Source organism: Balaenoptera ricei, chromosome 4 (genome assembly GCF_028023285.1).
Source record: "Balaenoptera ricei isolate mBalRic1 chromosome 4, mBalRic1.hap2, whole genome shotgun sequence".
NCBI classification, from domain to species: domain Eukaryota; kingdom Metazoa; phylum Chordata; class Mammalia; order Artiodactyla; family Balaenopteridae; genus Balaenoptera; species Balaenoptera ricei.
Window position 1 is genome coordinate 74421375 of NC_082642.1, and position 24901 is coordinate 74446275.

Sequence of the window (24901 nt, forward strand, 5' to 3'; positions counted from 1 at the left end):
TTTTATACTGGGTTAACTTCTATAAAAGATTTTCTCGGCTTCCCTGGTGGCGCAGTGGTTGAGAATCCGCCTGCCGATGCAGGGGATACGGGTTCGAGCCCGGGTCTGGGAAGATCCCACATGCCGCGGAGCAACTGGGCCCGTGAGCCACAACTACTGAGCCTGCGCGTCTGGAGCCTGTGCTCCGCAACAAGAGAGGCCGCGATAGTGAGAGACCCGCGCACCGCGACGAAGAGTGGCCCCCGCTTGCCGCAACTAGAGACAGCCCTTGCACAGAAACGAAGACCCAACACAGACAAAAATAAATAATAAATAAATTTATTAAAAAAAATTTTTTTCTCTAGTGGGTAAATTGCTGTGTCATGATAAAAGGAAAAAAAGATTTGTTTACAGACTTGAGACTAATTTTTTGTATGAAGGAAATCAGGATAACTACTATACCACTATATTCTTGACTTTTGAATGAAGTGGCAGTTTATCAAACTCAAAAGTTTACCTATCCCCAGGCAGAAATATCTTTAATAATCTTCTCTCTGCTGTTTTGGGAAAGGGACATTTTTTCTCGCAAAACATCTAGGGTATGAAATAACAAAAAAATGAATATATGGATTACTCATTCAAGCCCCAGGATGCCTTCACAGATTTCTCTCCCTTTATACATTTCTAAGATGTGTTTTAAAGCTGTGGTCAGTAAAAACCTACCCTTTTCAACCAAAAAGAAGATTTAAACTATTATATTTGATTGGGGACTATTTTTTGACACCTAATTCAAAACACTGTAAATATGGTTTACTAATTTACTCTTAAACTGAGTATACTACTTCTGTAAGTCATGTGCAACTGAGCCATATTTTTAAATGCTTATTTTCCATATACTTCACATTTTATTATATTGCCTCGTGAAAATTCTTGAATTGTTTCCTTATTTTATTTAAATCTGATCTTGCTATGTAAGTTTTCTTGTGTCTTTTCAGATAAATTACAAACTCCCTAAGGAGAAGGAGTATAATAAAGCTTCGTTTCCATAAAAAGAGGCGCTCAAAAATATTTGATAACGAATGAATGACCATTTGCTTCTATCAACACAACTTAGAATACACCTTTCAGAAATGTTTAGTTTCAGAGAAAGGAATCAGGCTTCAAAATAAAGAAAAAGTAAGATGAGGAATGAAGACTCAGGGTGGGTGGATATCAGATTTGCTGAAGAGATCTATTTCTTATCCTGCTGTGTTTCCCGGATTTTATTTTAGCACCAACAGTTTCGAAATCAGATAAGATTTCCTGGGAGTGTGGCCAGAAAAAAATTGGATTTCAGTCATTTATATTTATTATGGTTTTACAGCGTGTCAGGTACCGTATAGAACATATACACTACATGAGAATCCCCTTTTCCTCCAAAGGTTGTCCTCTGATTTCCCACCCACATACCATATACCTTATATGAATAAAAACAAAACACATGTACCAATTGCTGTGATGATTAGTTTTATACTTGAAATTTTTCCATCATTTGGTAGGTCTGTGTTAACTTTATTATTAAATGGGCTGGAGTTGTTTTGGCCAGTGTGTAGTTCCTGCAAGCATATTTTAAAGGAAATAACACTAACTGTAGCATTGGGAAGCTAGCCCTGGCTTTGCCACTAACCAGTTGTAACTGACAATTACCAGAAATGCCAAGTGACTAACAATCTGTGCCTCTGTTACTGATACGATCTGTCCTTCTGACTTGACAACAGTGTCATGAACATAAACTACGCTATAAATCAGAACATGATTTTCTTTTTTTAGTGAGAGGCTCTGGTTAAAGACAATACAAACATTTGTGACTGTGCAGCTCTTTTCAAACTTGCCTTTTGTTTGGTCTGTTTTTAGTGGGGGAGGAGGAGAGCTTCTGTTGACCTGGAGACCTCGACCGCTGTGATAGGAGACTGGCTGGTGCTCTGAAGAGCAGCAGACACTTCACAGAAGGCTTGAGGCGCAGCATTTAGACTGTTCCCAACAAGCCTGTCGTCCACGCCTGCCGGTCCTGGCTGGTGACATCCACCTGCTCTGCTTCTCAAAGGGCTCCCCTTGCCTCTGGAATGGCTCTTGGAGATTGTTGCAGATTCAGTTTATTCAAGTTGTCTGGGATACTTGTGATGCAGGACAGCAGGGCTAGAGTTTGCGGGTTGCTCTTTTAAAGGCATTTTGGAGCCTCAGAATTCAGTGTAACCAACACATTTTACAGTCAGGTGTGAATGGTCAATAAGAAGAAAGCATTTCTTCAAGCTCTATGTATTGGTGTCTATTTTAATTGTGTGCACAAGGGGGTGGGAAGTGAGAAAGAAGAAGCAGCAAATGATCTTTTCCATTACTAAGCGGGGTAGCATCCTACAAGCTGTGGACAGGGCCTTCGAATGGATCAAATAGACTATTTAAAGCCATATAGAGTCATAGTTGGGAATAAAGTCAAGAATTTGAACTCTAAGTCTCTGGATTTTTAGGTTTTTATGTAGATTGTGATTCACTTGTACAATTATGCTTGCTTAAAGGATGCATGGATAAATGCGTAAACGTTCATCGCATTTGATCAGCTTTTTTTGTTCTCTAATAAATCAATGTTAGTCAAAAACTTTCACTGCCCACAGATATTAACCTTGCTAGCTTCCCATAAAAGAGAGCTCCTAGCTCTGGTTAGAGTTTTAGTTTCTGATCTCTACTTTTGACTTACAAGTTCACCGTATTTTAAAATTTCAAAATGGCAAGCATAGCTTTAGAGTCTAGTTTCCCATTTTTATTTGTCATGCTTGTTCCTCCAATTCTCTCTAAATGGGTACAGCAAAGGCAGTTTACAAAGGATCTGCAGCTGTATCAGATGAACAGCACACCAATTATCTACATTTCTTTGGGGTTCACTGAGGAAATGAGATAGATAAACGGAAAAACAATACGTCTCACTGAAACTAACTTAGTCCACTAATTGGTTTGAGGATATAATTTCCATTATGATAACATTACTGTAGAATTTTTTAAGAGGAAGTGCTAGTCTGTGTTTTAATGAGACACTGTATTAATTGTCTACTGTGAGCAACCCTGTAAACTTAATAATAGAAAGGCATTTCTTATGCAGAGAACCCAGTGCTAAAATTTGGCAACAAATCTGTGTTCTCATTGTCAAGAGTCAGAAATAAAAAAAAAAAATCAAGCTTTTTTATGACTTATTACACACTTCAGTTTTCTACTTTGAGATGCTCAGAGAGGTTCAGAAACTTGTCCAAGGTCACACAGGTAAGGAGTGCTATAACTTGGATTAATACCTCACTCAAAAATTTTCCCCATGTCTTTGAAACCATAAGGAAAATGTGAAGATCATCTACTTAGTCAAATAATGCTGTTACATTCATTTCACTCATAATAATATAATTCATGGGGATAAATAACAGATGATTATTATTTCATGTAATAAGCAAATCATGCAATTAACTGATAAAAGAAAAATCCAAATCCACAAGGCCAAATATCAAAACTAAGTAGAAAAAAAGCAGAGTAGATATAATACTAGTCTAATGTTACAGTAAAGTTGGATCAATAGATTTTTCCTCCCAAAATCCAATTTCATAAATATATGATAAACTCTACATATCATTTATTGAAATTGCTTTTTTATTGTATTAAGTAATATATCAAAATGTTAATTTACTAAATTTTAGTTTAGAGTTATAAAATAATAGTACTGGGGAAAGATTAAGATTCTGTTTAGTCATTCTGTGGATGAGAAAACTGGAACTCATAGAGATTAAGAGGTGTTCCCCAAATCATTCACTAGTTAGAGCAGAAAGAGGCCTGGGATACAATTCTCTTGCCTACTGGCTCACACAGTTTCTTTGGTTCCTCACACCTGCCCCCTTCCCTTTTTGTTATTAATCAGACAGCAATTTGAATGTATATATTACTCAGGATTAATTGGTTTTTAAAGGGAATACTCCACTTTCATAATTTAATTTAATTCCATCTTCAAAGAGCCTGGATAAGATTCTCAATCTATACTAGTCTATGGGAATCTCCAGAAGTTTAACTCAAATCAAACGAATTAATTCAGGCTAATTAAAAGATGAATGATGATTCATGACTTAATCCAACAAGTACTGTTCACCTACCACGAGCAGGCTCTGTGCTAAGTGTGTTAAAAAGATGAACAAGACATAGCCAAGAGAACTCACAAGAAAGCAGGGTGAGGGGATGTGAGACAGAGGTCTGCACAGGTGCAGGGTGCCAGGAGAGCAGAGAGGAGGATATCTACCCTACCGTAGAGAATTCAGGGAAGACTCCTTGTAGGAAATAACCTTTAACTCCTTTAACTGAATGTTGAAGGATGAGCAAGGATTAACCAAGTATTGGTTACAGATGAGATGGCGGGTGTTCTGGGTAGGGACCATCATGAGACAAGGTCAGAGGCATGGAAGCATGGGTGAAGTTTGGGGAAGTGCCGAAATGTAGCAAGACAAGAGTCCAGGGTGCTCATGGGGAAGCTGTAGATGAGAAGACCAGATAAGTAGACCTTATAGGTCATATTTTATTTTGGAGGCTAGTGTTTCCCACACGTCAGTGTGCACTAAACTCACCTGCAGAGTGTTAAAGTGAGGATTCCCAGGCCTTACCTTCATGGAGCCTGATTCAGTAGGGCTGCAGTGGGTTCTAGTTACCTGTATTTTTAACAAACACTCTAGATAACTATTCTAGAGAAGATTGCACTTGGAGAAACAGTGTTATAGATGATGGTGTACCCTGAAAGTAGTTTAAATAGAAGGGTGATATGATGAAATTAATGCTGTAGCGAAGAGGGTGGTAAGGTACATGTGACCCTGGCAGCAAAGGGACTAGTTGGGGAGCTATAGTGACTCTTCAGATAAAGACAATAGAGTGACCTAAGATGGTGACTGTGAGGATGGAGAGACAGGGCAGAGTACGAGTGAATTAGGAAGTAAGTGCTGGAGCATTTAGATTTAATTTGGGGAGTGAGAGAGAAAGAAGAGTGGATGAGAGAGAAAGAGGAGAGGATGGTTCCCAGGTTTCTGACATAGATAACTGAGTAGGTGGTGGTGCTATTAAGCAATCCAGGAAAACAGAAGGGGTGGGCTTTATGGAGGTTATTGGTGGTGATAACGAGTCCTGTTTGGAACACGCTGACTTTGAGTTGGATCAGGTAGAGGTACTGGTATTTAGTTGGGAAGAAATAACTGGTTTGTAGATACATATTTAGGCTGAGCATAGATGCCAGATTAACTATGTTTTCAGCTTAATTAGTTTAACAATTCTTTACCTGCAAACAGCCTATCTATTTAAACATTTATTAAAAATGGCAGAATCATGTGCAGAACAAGCCACAGGTAAAATAGTAATTTTTGACAAGCAAAGTACAGAGTACTCGTACTTTAATTCTTAACTAGATGATTAGTTAAATTAGTGCTTCCTTGATATAACACAGAACATTTACATTCTTTTCTTATAGACTCTGAAACCAGGACATGATCACATGAATGTGCTAGAAGTTGATCTCTGAAAAAATTAATTTTAACAAAATCAACTATAAAAGAAAACATGATTTTTATTTTGGTACTTTTAATTTTATATTGCATTAGTTGATCAATACTACTACATTCTGATTTTTGTTATTTCTTGGCCTTCTACTCCTAAAGTAATGGAAAGTTTAAAATTAATTTAAAGAAAATAGGGAATGGTGGTTCCACTTTAAGTAGATGTTTTAATATCAGTTGAGATTAGTAAAACCTATGCATATTTCCAGTAATCTTGATCCTGCCATTTACTAGCTCTCTTTCAAGAAAGCTGGTATTTTCTCTTTCCCTGCAAAAAATGAATCTCTAAGAGCGGAAGAAATAAGAGAGCTCCCCTAGATAAGTAGAGACTAATTTTTCAATACTAAAGTCAGGTGTTTTAAATATGGGTTTAATACAGGTTAAAGCCTTAAAGTAAGTACTTTTATAATAGCAAAGTACAAAATAAAACATAAAAGTAAAATATTATATTTAGGTAAGTGACAGATTTTGGGGGGGATATTTTGACTTAGTTTATACATGCAACCCAAGATTCTGCTTCTACACATGCAACACAAAGTGACTCTGCATTGGGATTCTGAGCTCAAGTTAATCCCACAGCCTTACTTTCCTGGCTTCCTGGGCATTTCTATTCTAGGGAAGCTTTCTGCACCAAAAGATCGGTGTCTTACAGCTGTTTGTACTCCACTAGGAGAGTGCACCCCATCACAGACAAAGGTAGTCTCAAGGAACTAAGTTAATATACACAGATGTTGAGTTTAGAGAATTGATAGAGCTGTATGGATTTAGCATCTGTCTTGCATAAATGGCAGGAAGAATGCATCATAGATTTCTACCCTCTAAGGCCATGCAATGTTCTAGAAAACTTGCAAAATCCTTTTGTCCCCTGTTAGTCGAGTCATTTTGCAATAGCTGAGTTACTGACATGGAGACACGGGCTGAATTTGCTATTCAGGCTCAAGCAATAGAATAAAAAAACGAAGACCCAGATTCTGGTCCTCAGTCCCCAACTGATTTGATGTAGAAGTTTGGGTGAGACAGTCAAACCCTATGAGCTGCATTCTCCTTATCAGCATGACAAAGATAAAATATCTGTCCTTTGCCAACCTTACTGAAGCATTTTAGAGATTAACTTTTATGAGGCTCTCACAAAAAGTGACTATTGTAGTAGAGATAATCAGTATTCTATCACAGCTGAGAGTTCTGCCATATTGCGGATAGCTTTGTCTTAAAGTATCTCTTGTTATTTGTAGAATGGGGAGGAGAAGTACAGCAGGATCCTCCTAAGTAGCATATTCTTTAAAGATTTAGGAGAGGTTGATCTTTAGTTTCATAAGAAATAACAAGTATCTTGATGTTAGGAAAGCTTTTAAATTTATTTTCCATGATATGGTTATTAGTAAACTGGAAAAATCTGCCCTGACCAAACCCTCAGAGATGTATTAGATCACTAATTAAGGGCCTGATAATAATAGAATCCTAGAGCTGTAAGGAAAGCCAGTAATACTCTAAGCCAACCATCTTCCATAAAGACTAGCAAACTCACATCCAATCTGTGTTTGAATATCTTTGGTAAAATTGAGTTCATTTCTCCACCTTTCATTATACACCTACACACACATACAAACAGTTGTACATATTGGTTGTCCAAGGGTGTCTGGATCAGGGCACACAAGTCAAGTCTGAAATCCAACCCTCTAACTCCACCTGCCAAATCATATGCCTGGGTGTGTTATTGTGTCCTCCAGGGAAAAGGAGAGTCTTTATGTATTCAGCCCACTCAGAGAGGGTTTCTTTTTATAATTTGCCCAGAGATGGCACATATCACTGGCATAGTTATTTCCTCTCTCCTATTAGAGAGAGCTTTGACATGTGATTTTTGAATCTTTTTACCCTGTATCTGAATGAGAAGAACTACTCTTCCATATCTCAGGATCCCATATCAGAGTAACTGTGGGAGACATAATAATAAGATCTCCATATTTAGACAGGCTCACAAAATAGACACGTCCCCTGGATGACCATTCTGAGTGCAGCTCCTTCCTTGGATTCCTGGAAAAATGTGTGTGTGTGAGTGTGTGTGTGTGTGTGTGTGTGCATGTGTGTATCTGGAAAAGTCAAGGCTGGAGGTGTAAGCAACCCTTACAACTGGGTGTAAGCAAATGACGTCCTCCTAGGACAGTTCTAACGATGATGTTCTGTCATCTCAATGGTCTCAGGGGTGTGTGTGTGTTAGCACTATTATCAGAATCACTGTTGACAACTAGCTGAGGTGGTGAGGAGGCGTCTAGAACCTCCTAGACACCTCCTCCTTTTTTTTTTCCCCCCTCTTGGAATCGGTGGTTTAAAAAATGTCCATGCAGGGGAGGGGAGTCCCTTGAGGAAAGGAAGGTGGCCACCTGGGGCCCTTTGGTGTAGGCGCAGAGGTGTGGGGGAGAGGAGCTGCCCAAGGCTCACACCAAAATCTCATAGGTGGTGCCACACACCCCTGACACCTTCTTGACTCCTCCCCTTGTGAGGCTACTGAGAGGTGGCTGGCCTGGGCCAGGAGATTCTAGAGGCATGGATTCTAATTCCAAGTGACCTTGGCCAGTTAGAGATATAGTTAGAAACCATTAGGAGAACCTATTATATTTCTAAATCTGCAGCCCCAAACTGTCCTCAGGCTTTAAAAAGGTTGAACCCATTAAACTGCATAGACTGCTTTGACAGTGGAGTGTTGCTTAATTACAGTGGCAATCTAATTATAAGGTTTATAAGGTTTCCCTGTAATTGATTCCCTTTCCAGTGTGTGAAAACTTCACTTGATATGTATTCACTTCTGAAACTCATGGGAATAGACCAGATTCTGGGGCCATGTGTCTTAGAATCAGGAAGACCATGCCAATTGCACTTTGGAGTCCTTATTCAGGACACTAAGGGACTCTTCTGAGTATTTCAATTATTCATTCTTTTATTCTTTCTTTCATCCATTCATTCACCAATTCATTCTTTCATTCATTCAATAAATACTACATTAATAGTATGTACCTAGCACTTCTAGTCTCCAGGGATATAAAAATGTATTGAATATATAGTCAGTGCCACAGAAGGGCTTACAAGTAGCTGGGGAGACTGACAAAAATAAATATTTAAAACTAAATGTTAATTATGGTATAAATGATGGATATAAGATGCTAAGTAAGCATTAAGGAAGACATCCCTAATTCTGTATTGTGTGTGGGGGAGGTGGAAGGGTGCTGGTGGAGGCACAGGGCAGCACTCACAGAGGAGATAACATTTGGGTGGAATATAAAGGATGAGTAAATATTCAGTGTACTGGAGGCAAGAGTTTTGGGATAGGGAAATGAAAAAAAAAAATCCAGAACTGTGAGAGAAGAAGAAAATCAAGCATCTGTCACTATTGTAAACAGCCAAGTATAATGGGCACTGCTGTGGCTAAACTCCTTCTTCCACATACAACATATATGAAACACTTTGCCAGCTCTGTAAAAACATAAGAGCTACCCTATCAAATTACCAATGGCAATTTTCACAGAACTAGCAATTCCCTGACTTCAGACTATACTACAAAGCTACAATAATCAAAACAGTATGGTACTGGCACAAACACAGACACATAGACCAATGGAACAGGATAGAAAGCCCAGAAATAAACCCATGCACTTATGGTCAATTAATCCATGACAAAGGAGGCAAGAATATAAAATGGAGAAAAGACAGTCTCTTCAATAAGTGGTACTGGAAAAACTGAACAGCTACTTGTAAAAAAATGAAATTACAACATTCTCTAACACCATATACAAAAATAAACTCAAAATGGATTAAAGACCTAAATGCAAGACAGGATACTATAAAGCTCCTAGAGGAAAACATAGGCAGAACACTCTTTGACATAAATCACGGCAATATTTTTTGGAATCCATCTCCTAGACCAATGGAAATAAAAACAAAAATAAATAAATGGGACCTAATCAAACTTATAAACTTCTGCACAGCAAAGGAAATCATAAACAAAATGAAAAGACAACCTACGGAATGAGAGAAAATATTTACAAATGATGCAACTGATAAGGGCTTAATATTAAAACATACAAACAGTTCATACAGCTTAATACCAAAAAATGGGCAGAAGACCTAAATAGACATTTCTCCAAAGAAGAAATACAGATGGCCAATAGACACATGAAAAGATTCTCAACATCTCTAATTCTTCGAAAAATGCAAATCAAAACTACAATGAGGTTATCAGCTCACACCAGTCAGAATGGCCATTATCAAAAAGTCTACAAATAATAATGATGGAGAGGGTGTGGAGAAAAGGGAACCCTCCTACACATTGGTAGGAATGTAAATTGGTGCAACCACTTTGGAGAACAGTCTGGAGGTTTCTTAAAAAACTAAAAAACAGTTACCATATGATCCAACAATCCCACTCCTGGACACATATCCAGAAAAGATGAAAACTGTAATTTGAAAAGATACATGCACCCCAACGTTCATAGCAGCATTACATACAATAGCCAAGACATGGAAGCAACCTAAATATCCATCGACAGATGAATGGATAAAGAAGATATGGTGTATATATATATATATATATATATATATATATATATATATATACACACACACACACACACACACACACACACACACACACAATGGAATATTACTCAGCCATAAAAAAGAATGAAATAATGCCATTTACAGCAACATGGATGGACCTAGAGATTATCATACTAAGTGAGGTAAGTCAGACAAATATATGACATCACTTATATGTGGAATCTAAACAAATGATACACACTTATATGTGGAGCCTAAAATATGACACAAATGAACCTATCTATGAAACAGAAACAGAATCATGGATAGAGAACGGACTGGTGGTTGCCAAGGGGGAGGGGGTTGGGGGAGGGGTGAAATGGGAGGTTTGGGTTAGCCGATATAAGCTTTTATATATAGAATGGATAAACAACAAGGTCCTACTATATGGCACAGAGAACTATATTCAATATCCTATGATAAACCATAATGGAAGAATATAAAAAAAAGAATGTATATATAAGTATAACTGAATCTCTTTGCTGTACAGCAGAAATTAACATAGCATTGTAAATCAACTATATTTCAATTAAAAAAAAAACATAAGAGCTAATCCTTACAAAGTCATCACAACGTATGGGTACATTTATTATATTCTTGCCATAGATGGGGAAAGTGAGGTTTAGAGAGGATAAGTTATTAGAGCAAGATCCCACAGATAATATGTGGTGAATCTAGGATTTGAACTTGGGACTGTCTGATCCTGAGCGCAAGCTCTTAACCAGTATGTTTCTGTAGCCTCTTCAAATGTGAGAGATCATTAAGCAATGTCTGATGCATGCCATCAAAAGCCTTTCAGCATCTTTCCCCCCACCTCATTTTTGGGGAAGGCTATTAGTACCAGAAGTCTGGGCCATCAAGATCTAGCCCTCAGTTTCCTCATATGTGAAATGACAAAGTTGTGCTATGTGAACCCTAAAGACATTTATATCTCCAGGATTCTATTTTAATTTAATCTTGCCCCAAGCTTAAGAACACTTTCTTTTGTCTTATATAACCTTCCTAAAGGCTTATATAATAGGCTGCATATCAATATTAATGACTCAAATGCATAGAGCACCTTGATTATAATCATTCTTTGGATGAATATGAAACACTAATGTGCCCAGTTTTCCACATTAAGTTCCTGCGTATGGAGGGAAAAATGTTCTTATCACTAAGGTACATGATATGTATTTTAATCCCCTGATTAATTACTAAATCCTTCGCAGGGCTCTTTCTAATTTCTCGAAAAGAATGGAAGTGAGCAGTAAATGGACACTGATGAATGACGGAGGGATCATTCTACTCTTCTTTGCTGCACGATTTAATAAACCAATATATTCTAGCTTTACTGTATTCTCCTGCAGGCCTGCATGTAATGGCAGGTAGTACCAAATAAGCACAGGACTTAAAGAGAATTATTTTCTTTTAACTCTTATCCCTCAAGGCCGATTGAACTCTAGTTAGGTCAAGATAGAGAGGTGTTTGTTTTACTTTCAAGCAATATCTATAACATGTTATAGTGGATACTGGCTTTTTAATTTTTTTAACTTTCCCAAATCTAAACTCTGTATTTGGGAAACTGTCCACTTTTGGAATATTGGTGGCAAGCAGAAATGCATTTTCCCAGACTACCTTGCAAATACGGTATGGATGTGTTGACTCAGTTCCACCAACCAGCTACACCTGACCCCACTTTGAATTGAGTTTTGGGGGCACATAGTCATGGTAGAACATTCATCCTGGGAGTGGGGGGCAGCAGCTGAAGTTCCAACATGGGGTTTTCGTGGTCCCTCCATCTGGAGCCTAGTTCTAGGAGTCTGTGAGTATCCTAATGTGTTTTTTAAAAATATTTTAGAAACCTTTTTATTTTGAAATAATCGCAAGCCTACAGAAAAATTGCAAGAATAGTACAATGGACTCCCATAATACCCTTTACCCAGATTTACCAATTTTTAACATTTTGCTATATTTGGGCATTTTCTCTCTCTCTCTCTATGTAATTATATCATGCATATTATTATTTTCATTATTCCAAATCACTTGAGAGTAGGTTACCTGTACTGTGCCCCTTTGCCCCTTCATGCTGCAGCATGTATTTCCTGTGAACAAAGATATTCTCTTGCCACAGCCATAGTTTAGTTATCAAGATCAGCACATATAACAGTAACACTAATCTAACATCTAGTCCATATTCAAGTCTCAACTGTGCCACACTGTGCTTTATGACAATTTTCTTTCCCAGTCCAAGATCTAGTCCACTATCACGTACTGCATTTAGCTGTCATTGTCTCTTTTGTCTTCTTTTAATTTGTAAACATCTCAGTTTTTCCTTGTTTTTCATGATACTCACATTTTTGAAAAACATAATCTGCTTATTCTATAGAGTATCCCTCATTTTAGGTTTGTCTGAGATTTTCTCATGATTATATTCAGGTTGTGCATCCTCAGCAGTACTGCTATAGGAATGATGTGTCCTTCTCAGGGCATTGCAGCCGGAGATGGACAGCCAGGTGATCACCTTATCGGTGATGCTGCTTTTGGTAACTTAGTGTGCAATTTCTCCATGGAAAAGGCATGATTTTTTGTTTTGTAATTTATGTGGGTGACATTTTGATGTTATATAAATATCCTGTTTCTCCTCAAACTGCCTCTTTCCTCAGATTTAGCATCCATTGACCATTATTCTTGCTTGAATCAATTTTTACTATGATTTTTGCAAAAATGGTGATTTTTCTATCTTCAACATTCTTTCCATGCTTTCAATTGTCCAAATATACTTCTAATAAATTCCCTTTATGCTTAAATGAGCCAGAGTTGTCTTCTGTTTTCTGAGTTGTTTCTTACAGCTAAGAACTCCTGATGGCTTTACTTGTATATTTAGGCAACTAGTTCCAAGAACCTATCAAACCAGTTTACTCAAATGGTCAGACTAGTCAGTCCAAGGAGAGACAGTGAGGAACACCTTTAGGAAATAAAAATGATAAAGCTTTTCATGGCACTTCATTCCACTTTTAAAACAGACTTACAGACCAGACTTTCTTCCATTGTCAGCCAAACAAATGACTACTAAAATTGAATATGTAAAATATCAAATAGGTTCCTTAAGAAACTATTTGATATTTTACATATTCAATTTTAATAGATTCCTTAAGAAACTAAAAATAGAACTACCATAGGATCCAGCAATCCCACTCCTGGGCATATGTCTGGAGAAAAACATGGTTCAAAAGGATACATGCACCCCAATATTCGTTGCAGTGCTGTTTACGATAGCCAAGACATGGAAGCAACCTATGTGTCCATCAACAGATGAACGGATAAAGATGATGTGGTACATATATACAATGGAATATTGCTCAGCCATTAAAAAGAATGAAATAATGCCATTTGCAGCAACATGGATGGACCTGGAGATTATCATACAAAGTGAAGTAAATCAGACAGAGAAAGACAAATAACATATGATATCACTTATATGCGGAAACTAAAAAAAACTGATACAAATGAACTTATTTACAAAACAGAAACAGATGCACAGACTTAGAGAATGAACTTATGGTTACCAGGGGGGAAGGGTGGGGGGGGAGGGATAGACTGGGAGTTTGAGATTGACATGTACACACTGCTATATTTAAAATAGATAAACAACAAGGACCTAATGTATAGCACAGGTAACGCTGCTCAATATTCTGTAATAACCTAAATGGTAAAAGAATTTGAAAAAGAATAGATACATGTATATGTATAACTGAATCACTTTGCTGTACACCTGAAACTAATACAACATTGTTCATCAACTATGTTCCAATATAAAATAAAAATTAAAAAAAAATAAAAGATTAAAAAAAATCAAATAGTTACACTAACAGCAAAAAGCAGGAAAAAATCAATTTTTGTGACTAAATGCCAAACACTTGGATATTTGAAAACATCTAGTAGTTTATTATAATGCTTACTTTTCACTTAGATTTTTATTGTAATTCAAAATAAAGAGTAAAAAGTGTAATGGGAATAGCACACTAGGATAAGGCAGCTTTCATTACAGTACTACCTCTGCTAACTAAGTTATATGGGACCTTTTGAGCAAGTCTCTTATTTACCGGACCTCAGTTTCCTCATCAGTGAAATGAAATGGTTGAACAAAACAATTTCAAGAGTCCTTCAAATTCAGGATTCTGTGACCTCAAAGCTGAACATTACTGCAGTTGTTGGAGACATAAGGAACTGTTAACCTAGAATATTCTAATCCATGTATGGATTCAAGATTATTCTGGTATAAAGACCTAACACCTGTGAGATAACTCCCAAGTTATTCAGAGAATAGAAACATCAGAACAATTTAGAGGACAATTTAGTCTAAAGATGCTACAGCAGTCTTAGGCTGTCTGAGTAGATGTTTTTCCCAGGAGATAAATAATCTCACAGTGCTTGGCATTGGTCAGATCACATCTTGAGCAGTGTGTCTTGTTCCGAGGCCATACTTTCGTGGAGCCATTAAGCATCAGAAATGTCATTATGAGAAACGATTAGTGAACTGGGCTGTTTATCTTGGAGAAGAAAAGACTTAATGGGATGAAGACATAATAGTTCTCTAAATATTTGAAGGCTTATTATATTCAGATGGAACATAATATGTTTGCTGAGCTTTCCCCAGACGGAAAAACTATAACCAATTAGGCGGAGGTTATGATATCAATATAAGAAAGAAATTTTATTCAAACACAGTTGTGATAGTTGCTCTTGCCAGCTCCTCTCTCAGGTACCTCATTATGCCTCTGTGATGTCAGAAAACTAGCCAAGAATCTAACTTTTTGCTAAGGTCTCAGTGCAATAGATCAGGTCCTGTTCTCTATGTAGATGTTTTCAGATCAGTGCATCCTAAATGTTAATGTACGTATAAATCACTGGGTATCTTGGAAAATTCAGTTTCTGATTCAGTAGGTCTGGAGTGGGACCTGAGAGTCTGCATTTCCAATAAGCTCCCAGGTGTTTCATGTGCACATAATCACCTGTCCGTTCAGATGTTATGTCCCTGCATGATCAGAGGATACCATTCCACATAAGCATGTATGTTACAGTTAACACCCATGTGAAAGGAAGTAAAAAGATGTTTTGCACCTGTGGCAGCTTCATGTTATGATGTTTAAATGTTTTCCTCTTTCTCATCTCCTTGAAGAGGTTCCATATTTTCTAACCTTTCACTATTTTTGATCACTTTGCATCATGGTACTGGCAAGGCTCTGTCTGATGCTCACCCATATACTTTCAGAGAACCAGGGAATATTCCCCCCAGGACATACTGGGTTTTGCTTACTATAGGTCATTACTTCAGTCGACCATAACCATTTTTGGTGGGACACACAGACACGCGCACACAAACACACATGCCATCTCATGGTGCTTTTCACTGGATTTCATCCACAGGCATAATGGTCTCGGGTCAGAGGCCTGCGTGTGCACAGGGGCACTGTGCTCTGTTCACATTCAGCTCCCCCTTCACTCTTGGCCTCTTCCATCTCCAAGCAGGCAGCTCACCATAGTGAGAACTGGGTACTGTATCCAGCGTCTTCTTACTGTCGTTGCCTTGAGGAAACTTTTTTCCTCACCCTGATATGATACCAGTTTTAACCTTCAAGGATGTACAGAATAATTCTATCCCCTTCTTACATAATAATCCTTCATATATTTATATAAAGTCATCATGGTCTCCTCGAGTCTTTACTTTCCAAGCTAAACATCCCCAGTTCCTTCTATCATTACTCATACGAAATGGTTCTGAATTCTTCTACCATACCAGTTGCTTTAAAAACGGCATAATTTTTAAGAGGCTGTGTGGGAGTGGGAATTTTGTGGCTCCCTACGTAGATTTCTGGCATCTGGCATCACAACAGCACCAATCAGCTCTTGGAATCTCCATGATTTATAGATGACCATATGGCATTCTGTTTGGAAGAAAAAGTTTTTGCTACACCACCTCCCACTTACAGAGTTTGTCTGGTTTCTCAGGGCTTTCTATGCATGAAGAGGAGCTTTGGGGAGTTGTGTATGCACCTGCAATGCAAACTCTCCTACTTGGCTTAGGTTCACCCCATTTCAGAGCTGTTGGCAGAGTTCTGTGTGTTTCTCTTGAATGAAATGGTGGATAAGCAGCCTCTTCCTATCTAAATGAGCTCATTATTTTTCATCTGTGAAATTTTTAATGGTCATTATCTAAAAATGATAAAGATGATCAATCTAGTGAAATCTCACATGGAGAATAATAATGGTTATTTATCTAATAGAGTTTTAATAGGAGAAGTAGTATATTGGTACTAATAAGGATCAGTCAAAAATGACAATATGACACCTAAAGCACAAAGAACAAAATAAAAAATAAACAAGTGGGACTACATCAAAGTAAAAAAGCTTCTGCACAGCAAAAGAAACCACGAACAAAATGAAAAGAAAACCTACGTAACTGGAAAAAATATTTGTAAAACATATATCTGATAAAGGGTTAATATTAAAAATATGTAAAGAACTTATAGCAAAAAAACCAAATAACCCAATTAAAAATGGGCAAAGGACCTGAATAGACAATTCTCCAAGGAAGATATAAGAAAGGCTACACGTACATGAAAAGATGCTCAACATCACTAGACATTAGGGAAAAGCAAATTAAAACCACAGTGAGATATTACCTCATGTCTGTTAGAATGGCCAACATCCAAAAAACAAGAAATGATAAATAACAAATGCTGGTGTGGATGTGGAGAAAAGGGAATTGTTGTGCACTGTTGGTGGGATTGCAAATTGGTACGGTGACTAGGAAAACAATATGGAGGATCCTTAAAAATTCAAAAATAGAACTACTATATGATCCAGCAATTCCACTTTTGGGAATATATCCAAAGGAAACAAAAACACTAACTCAAAAAATATTGGCACACCCACATTCCTAGCAGCACTATTTACAATTGCTAAGACATGAAAACAACTGAAGTGTCCACTAGTGGATGAATGGCTAAAGAAGTTGTGGTATATATATATATATATATATATATACACACACAATGGATTATTACTTAGCCATAAAAAATGAGGACACCGTACCATTTGTGACAACATGGATGGACATTCAAGGCATTATGCTAAGTGAAATAAGTCAGTCAGAGATAGGCAAATACTATATGATCTCACTTATATGGGTAATCTAAGAACAAATAAACAAACTCAGAAAAAGAGATCAGACTTGTGATTACCTAAGGCAGAGGGTGAAGGAGGGGGAATTGGAGGGGGAATTGGAGGAAGGTGGTCAAAAGGCACAAACTTCCAGTCATAAGATAAATAAGTACTAGGGAGGTAATGCACAACCTGATGACTACAGCTAATATTGCTGGATGATATATAGGAAAGTTGTTAGAATAAAACCTAAGAGCTCTCATCACAAGGAAGAAATGTTCTTCCTTTTTCCCTTCTTTCTTTTTATTGTATCTACATAAGAAGATGGACGGTAGCCTAACCTGTTGTGTCACAATATAGGTAAGTCAAACCATCATGCTGTATGCTTTAAACTTACACAGTGATGTGTGTCAATTATGTCTCAATAAAACTGGGGAAAAAAACAGACAAAATATACAAAACAATGATTTTTAAACACTGGGAAGAAAGGCCTCACAGGATCCCTGAGAGAAGGGAAACAAATAAGGTGAGCACTGTGACTGCCCTACTTACAGCCGGGAAAGAGTTTCCAGGACATAATGTAGGAAGCGAGGACCCCAAAATGTCTGGTATCCTCACTAAGCTGAGGAGACGGAGTGGAGGATTTGAGGAGGCCCGGGTGTTAGACTCTACAGGGCAGAATGCTAGGGAGAAGTCTGCACAGGGTGAGAGCTCTGGAGACATGCAGAGGCTTCCCCCACTAGTCTTCCCCTGAGTTCTGATCATGTATGTGAGGAAGCTACCCTCAGACCATCAGAAAGGAACAGCCAGAGCACTTCTTAGAGCTCAGACAGGGCTATAAAGAGTTCACATGCCCAAAACCAAGTCAAGAAATCTCCTGATGAGTGCGACATCAGATAAAGTACTCAGAAGAATATTACCTCAGAAGACAGGACAAGTCAGCCCTATCCCAAAAAATTTTGGTAGCTTCTAGTATCACGTAAAAACTCTTAAAAGCAAACCTTGAAATGATCAAACCAAGTATGTTAGTTGTGTCCAAACACAAAACTTAAAAAAAAAAGGAATTAAAAAATATCCAGCACCCAACAATGTAAGATTCACAATGTCTGGCATCCAATCAAAAAGTACCAGGCATACAAAGAAGCAGGAAAATACAGCCCATAATGAAGATAAAAATCAATCAATAGAAACAGTCCACAAAATGACACAGATAACAGAATTGGTAAACAAGGACATTAAAACAGCTACCGGTAAATGTACTTTCATGTGTTCACTGCTTACCTCCTAGGTCATAAATGTATTCTCCTATTTTAACCTACTTGGGATGGACTTCTGTGTACATGCAAAATAGAAGTCAAGATTCACCTTTTAAAAAATTATATAGATATCCAATTAACCAAGAATCATTGATTGACAAAGAACATTTTCCTCTTGCAATGCCAGTGTCACCTCTGTCATAAATAACGTATTTATAAAAGAAAAAAAAATGACATTATATGACAATATTGGTAGTGTGCTATATTAGACTCTGGGCTCTGAACAATTAGCCATGGTCTTGATATTTAACCAACAGGGTATTAGCTATCTTCCTGTTTATATTCTGTAAAATATAATAATATATAAGATATACAAATCTTTCTTAACAGGCTTGGAAAAAGTCTTCCATTTGGTATCCCTAGTAAAGGGGATGGCATAGGTGAGGAGGGGTGGGAACTGGGTGAGGTGAAGATGAAGGAAGGGGTCATTGAAAGAAATGTAACCCCCAATTCACAGCATCTGGTCTCTGATCCGTGGGTTACATGCTATAGTTCAAGGTGATTTTTTTCCTTCTACAAAGTCTGAATGATAAAAAGGCTTCATATTTCAGAAACTTGGCAACCCCATTTTCCTTATTGGTGTATTTGAAATGACATCATGTTTAGATGTCGCCAAACACTCAGATTGGACTTAGGTCCCATAGGGAAACATTAGGCTGTAGTGTGCCCTCACTTTCAGTGCAGGAAATGCACACCGGTTATTCCATAAATGTATCAAGAAATTAATTCTAGAATATAAAATCTTTAAACGGCGCTAACTTATGCCTGTGTTGGCAACATGTGATCTCAATGAAAAGTGTAAAAAAGCAGCCTGCCAGATGTTTTGACTACATGGTGCATCACATCTTAATGTTTCTTAGGTTGGCAGTGGTAATACTAGAGATGCAAGATTTTAAAATTAACAAGTTCTGTTTTAACCTTTTCTTATTCTTTACTTTAAAAATGTTTTATAGTCAAAACATTTGTATGCTAGAATTTTTTCTTTCAAACACATGTTTTTAGGAAGAATGTTTATAAACCATAAACAAAATCTAGGAAGAACATATTGTGTTTCTTACAGTAAGTCTATAATGTAAACTGTTGGCCGGTATAGCTGGGGAATGAGATTTTCAGGTTAATCAAGTATTCAGCAATATTATACCATAAGTATTATAATTTTTAAGTGCTAGAAGCTCAGTATTACTCTCATATCAAGCATGATTTGCTTGTAAATATATAGGAAGGCACTTCGGAATCTTGCTGGAGCTTGTGTCATAATTTTGCACAGCAGCTTCAGCGTACATGAATTTCCTTCAACAGAGTTCTAGTTAATACTATTTCAGACAATAAATTCATGTCTGAAATAAATTCATTCAAGGAGTATTAATACTGATTATCATTCATTGGAGGACTTCGAGGAGGAAAGGCAGGTACTATTTGAGCTGGTGGGGGGGAGAGGGGAGGGGAGGGCGGTAGCTATCCATGACCAAATCAACAAAATCAACCTCAGCCCTAGGCCGGCATTACCTCATTCGCCTTAAAACATAACCCTCCCCTGCAAAAAACTCCTAATTTTCAAAGATTTCCCCCTAAAAATGCGAATATGGTGTGTGTGTGTATGTGTGTGGTATATTGGTATTAATTATATTTTTGTTAGCAAAGGGTTGATAAAGAAATGACACAGGATAGAAAATGGTGGCATCAGGAGGGGAAAAATGGATCTTTTAGAAAAGTGGAAGTATCCATGACAAATATTATCTACTTTACAATTTTGCTTTAGGTATCAGTTATGACAAACTGCTGTTATAGATGTTGAAAACATTCTATGCCCTTACTTTGGACTGGCTTCTTATGTTCGTTGTTTCTAGTGAACCAAATGAGTCTCCAGTGGCCAGATCTAATGTATTAACATAATTTATGTTATCCAAGCTGTTCCCCTTCATGAAAAAAATTTTTTAAAGGCTTAAGTAAAGTCGTAAATAAAAACGCAAAACCCCTTTGGGGGAAGACAAATAAATGGCTACTTTTTGAAATGTTAATAATTTTATAATTTTTGTCATTTAAATTTTCTTAATTAATGTCTTGTGAAGCCAGAGGGTGTGGAATTTTTCCTCAGCAGGCTTGAATAAGTCAAAAAAGTCTGTTTTCAATGCCTATAATAAAGATCAGTTACAATTACGAATAGATTTTTTTGTTTGATTGTCTTCTGAAATAACTTTCTTTTGTAACAAAAAATACTACTGGGGATCCTTTATTAAAAACAAGAAAATCTTAGTTCAAAATTGAAATTACATTGCCTTGTATTTATACCATTTCAGAAAAAAGGTTTGGCTAAGGGAACATTCAGAGACATGTAATTATTTTGCTCTAATTGGCAGTGTTAAGTCATATGGCCATATACAAATAAGCATCGCAGTGCAGAGCACACAGCGGTATTGGAGGGATTAAGATCACAGGTCATCTGTGAGAAACAGAAAGTTGGTTAGAACTGATGCCAAAGTGCATTTAAACACCATTGGCCCCCTGGTCAAAAGGGAAAAAGAAGTAAATCTAAAAGTCACTAAAGAAACAACCTTTGCTTAAGTTGCTGGGGTGATGAATTCCCCTTGGAAATAATTGCTGAGGCACTTGGAAAACAGCACAGCTCTGGGGCCCTACTCCTAAGAAATACACCTGTGGCATTCACTTTGAAACCAAGAAATCTACACTACTATGCAGTGCTGTCTATCTATCTGTAATAGATGTCAACTTTTATCTTCTAATGAACTAGCAGAGTAAACCAAATGTGTGATTTTAAAATACTGTGGCTTCTAAAATGAATTCAGTTTCTATGGTAAACTGGATGAATTAGACATATGTATAAGAATTAATAGACTTTATTTACAAAATCGTTAAGTTGCAGAAACGAAGGCACCACAGGAGTTTTAAATCAGACTATTTTTTAAGACTTCATGTGAACACCTCCCCACTCAGACTGTCTAGTTACAAAGCATTTTATTTTAAAATCTCTTGGATACAGAAACGAGTAGAATTAGAAGGCAGAGCTAATGATTGCAAATATTTTCTGTTTCACTCCTGTTTTAAGGTATCAGCCAAGTAACACCAGTGTTTCAAATGAACTCCAAAGTTGGCAGAAATGTTAGTAAATCTGCTCATCCCTGGTCCACTTTACCAAATATGTATTCAGATTTTAAATCACAAATATTTTGGAGTGTTTGGGCTATGCTTCTTTTCCCTTGTGATTAGAGTCAGGTAGCACAGGAAGATGATACTATCTCTGATAAGGAAAGATTCTTTATTTAATGTAAATGTACCAACACAATGGAGATTTTGTCTATAGGCTAAATACTATTCTCTGGGAAAGAGACTGGGGTTTTAAAATGTCAGCAAGTAACTATATTATAAATCAGATTGAAATAAGTGGTTTTTTTGGGGGTGGGGCGTTCCCACTCAGATGATCATATCATTTAATAGTTACTAAACTATTAAAGCCTTAGAAGTTAACATCAGTGGTCAATAGTAAAAAGGAGAAAAGTACTGTGCTCTGAAATTTTGGCAAGCATATTGATTACAGTATTTAGTAATGTTTCCAAGCTAAGCTTGGCAGCAAAGATTTGTGAGTTTTACTGCAAGCCATCGTATTTGCTGTTATAGAAGTACACAAGCAAAAAACATTAAGGCAGGATCATATGCAGAGTCTTACATTTTGTCTATTCTCTCAAAGTGAAATGAAACCCTCAGACAGTATTCTAGACAATTCAAGTTTCAGTAACATCAATCCTTGAAGTATTCAGAAAATTTAGTTTAAATTGTTTTGGGGGTGCCTGAGTTTATCAGATTGTTGCTTCAATTCTTCATTCACAAAAACATATTTTCAAATAAAAAAGAATGTGGAAAGTTTTAGTAAATTGCTCAAGTAGTCAATTATGAATTTTGTGTGAATGAGCAATTTTCTGAAGATTGACTCCATTTATTAAAATCTTCCTATTTTTACGCCTGTGGAGAAACTGTTTAGGTATAATAAATAGATAATACATAAAATTATAAGTATCATTCTTGGGTGAAGATGAAACATAGAACCATGGTAATAACCCTTTGTTAATTTTTTTAGCTGTGATTGAATGGTTCTTTGTTACTAAACTTTCCAATTAGTGTAGCTTTAATAAGAAACATGCAGATCGTATTTATTGTTTATATTTAGAAATATACTTCAGGCACTAATTATTGTCCAACAACTGTGATATAATTCTATTAATAATTTTCAAAACAGGATGATGTCAGTAATACGGGAAATGCTTTTAGAATTCTGATAGTGCTGATTCAGAATTCTTACAAAACTTAAGAATATGATATAATACCATTTTATATAAAAATAAATTATAATACAAAAGAATTTCCCCAAAGACTCGGAAATTAAATATTGGGTAATACTAAGTCACAAATGCAGTAACATGTTAACTTATCTATTTTAAATTGCTCTAAAGACACAGAAGTAACATCCTCAGTATTCATACACATTATACACCAGGGTGAAAGCACCACATATGATAACTGTATTTGACCATCTTTGTAATGGAAAGGAAGCCCAAACATTAAGTCCATGACTAAAGCATTTAGGAACAGTAAAAAAAGAGCTCAGTTTATACTTTAGGAAGCTGAGTTAGTATTTCATTTTTTTCCCCTCAAAGCATACACCTGCCTTTATAAGGAAGAACCAACCGTGTGAATGAGAACTGGAATCAAGGTTAAAGTAATCTTGCCCAAGAGAGTAGAGAACATCAGAGAGAAGCAGTGGCTCAGCTCAGATGAGTTTTAATAACCAGAGACAGCACCTCCCCTGAAAAACATTAGAGCCTCTTGGACATGTTTGAAATTCATCCTCCTAAGTCATCCTGTGACTATAGGGATAGATGACAATGTCCCATCATCTGAAGGGGGAAAATACAGCACAAACCATTTTAAAAATTATCACTTTAAAAAATAATACGAAAGTGGCAAAGTGTTCCAACTGCCAAGAAACCTTTGCAGATGATATAGGAAAAGCTTTGTCTTTCCTATTATTGTTTGCCCTTCAGTTGACATACATGCCGAGTTGCATCAATAGGATTACAACGGAAACACGGTCATCTCCAGGTTTCCTCTTTTTGGATTCCTTGATCTTGTTTAAAGAAACAGGCTCAGGGAATGCACAGAAAACAAACTTCCCAATCAAAGTTCTGAGGTATTTCCTCCCCTTCTCCCACAGAAACCCGTCTAGTTTTACCGAAAGCACCGGACTGAAATGTTATGGTCACGTTGCACCACTTCACTTGTTGAACTGTATGAAGGCAGCACTTGACCACAGTAACTTGGTGAACCCCCTGGCTCCTATATTAGTCCCCAAGATCCCTATCCAGTTCGATGGAAATGTCTTACCTGCATGTGTCCCTGGTACATTCTGCTTCAGCTTCTTTAGGGCTCCCTGAGGCTGCCGGATGCTTTCCCCCCCGTGCTGACTTGCACACCAACAGAGGGGAGAAGATGGGTTCTCAGAGGGTGCCCCTGAGCCAGGTCAAGGCTCCAGGTAGCCTGGCCGGCGGCGGCCCCTTGACAGCGCTGCAGGCTGTCGGGAACTGTTCTTCGTTCGGGGTTCTGAAAGCGGACACAGCAGAGCAAGCAGAGGAGGCGAGGAGCCCCGGCGGCCACACTCTCCCGCAGGCGCAGGTCCTGCTCGCCGGGCGTCTCTAAAACTCACTCCTTCTCCGCCGAACACTTTCTCGCTTCCTGCCTGGCTGCCTCATGTCTCTCTCACTCTTTCCACAGCGAACCCCTTCCTCCTCCCCGCCCTGACGTGAGCGCCCACACCAGCCGCTGCCGCCGCCGCCGCAGCTGCCGAGCGGGGCGCGCGCCGCCCTCCCGGCCGCGTCCCTGCCGAGAGGCCGCGGGGCCGGACACGCGCGCGCGCGTCCCCGGCGGGCCCCGGGAGCGGCCGAGGCAGGCGCGCGCCCCCCTGCGCGCGTGATCGGGAATGCGCGCACGTGGCGCCTAAGTGCCCGCGGGCGGTGGCGGTCTTACTAGGTGTTCAGGTGCGGCATCGGCTTCTAGGGAGACTCCAGCCGAGCTGGCGGCTAGTTGCAAGAAAAGTAGGAGGAATATATATGTATTGTCTCTCCAGGAGCCATCAATACCGACTAAGCCCATCATCCTACAGACAGAATAAGCTGAGCACGGGGGTTTCCGAAGAGTTTACTTCTGTTCTGATTCAGCTCTCACAAGTTACCTCCCTGTCAATCGGTGAATTAAGCCTCTCCCCACTCACCC

At 38.0% G+C, this 24901-nt stretch overlaps 1 protein-coding gene across 4 annotated transcripts in view; it reads right to left on the reverse strand.

Annotated features, from left to right (window-relative positions):
* The window catches only part of PEX5L (peroxisomal biogenesis factor 5 like), a 236741-nt gene extending 212335 nt beyond the window's left edge, over positions 1 to 24406 (reverse strand). For all 4 annotated transcript variants that reach the window (XM_059922045.1, XM_059922044.1, XM_059922042.1 and 1 more), the window contains exon 1: positions 24017 to 24406. In XM_059922045.1, coding sequence (XP_059778028.1) covers positions 24017 to 24037 — 21 coding nt within the window. In that variant the 5' untranslated portion in view covers positions 24038 to 24406. The remainder of the gene's footprint in view (positions 1 to 24016) is intronic.
* Positions 24407 to 24901: the final 495 nt, after the last annotated feature.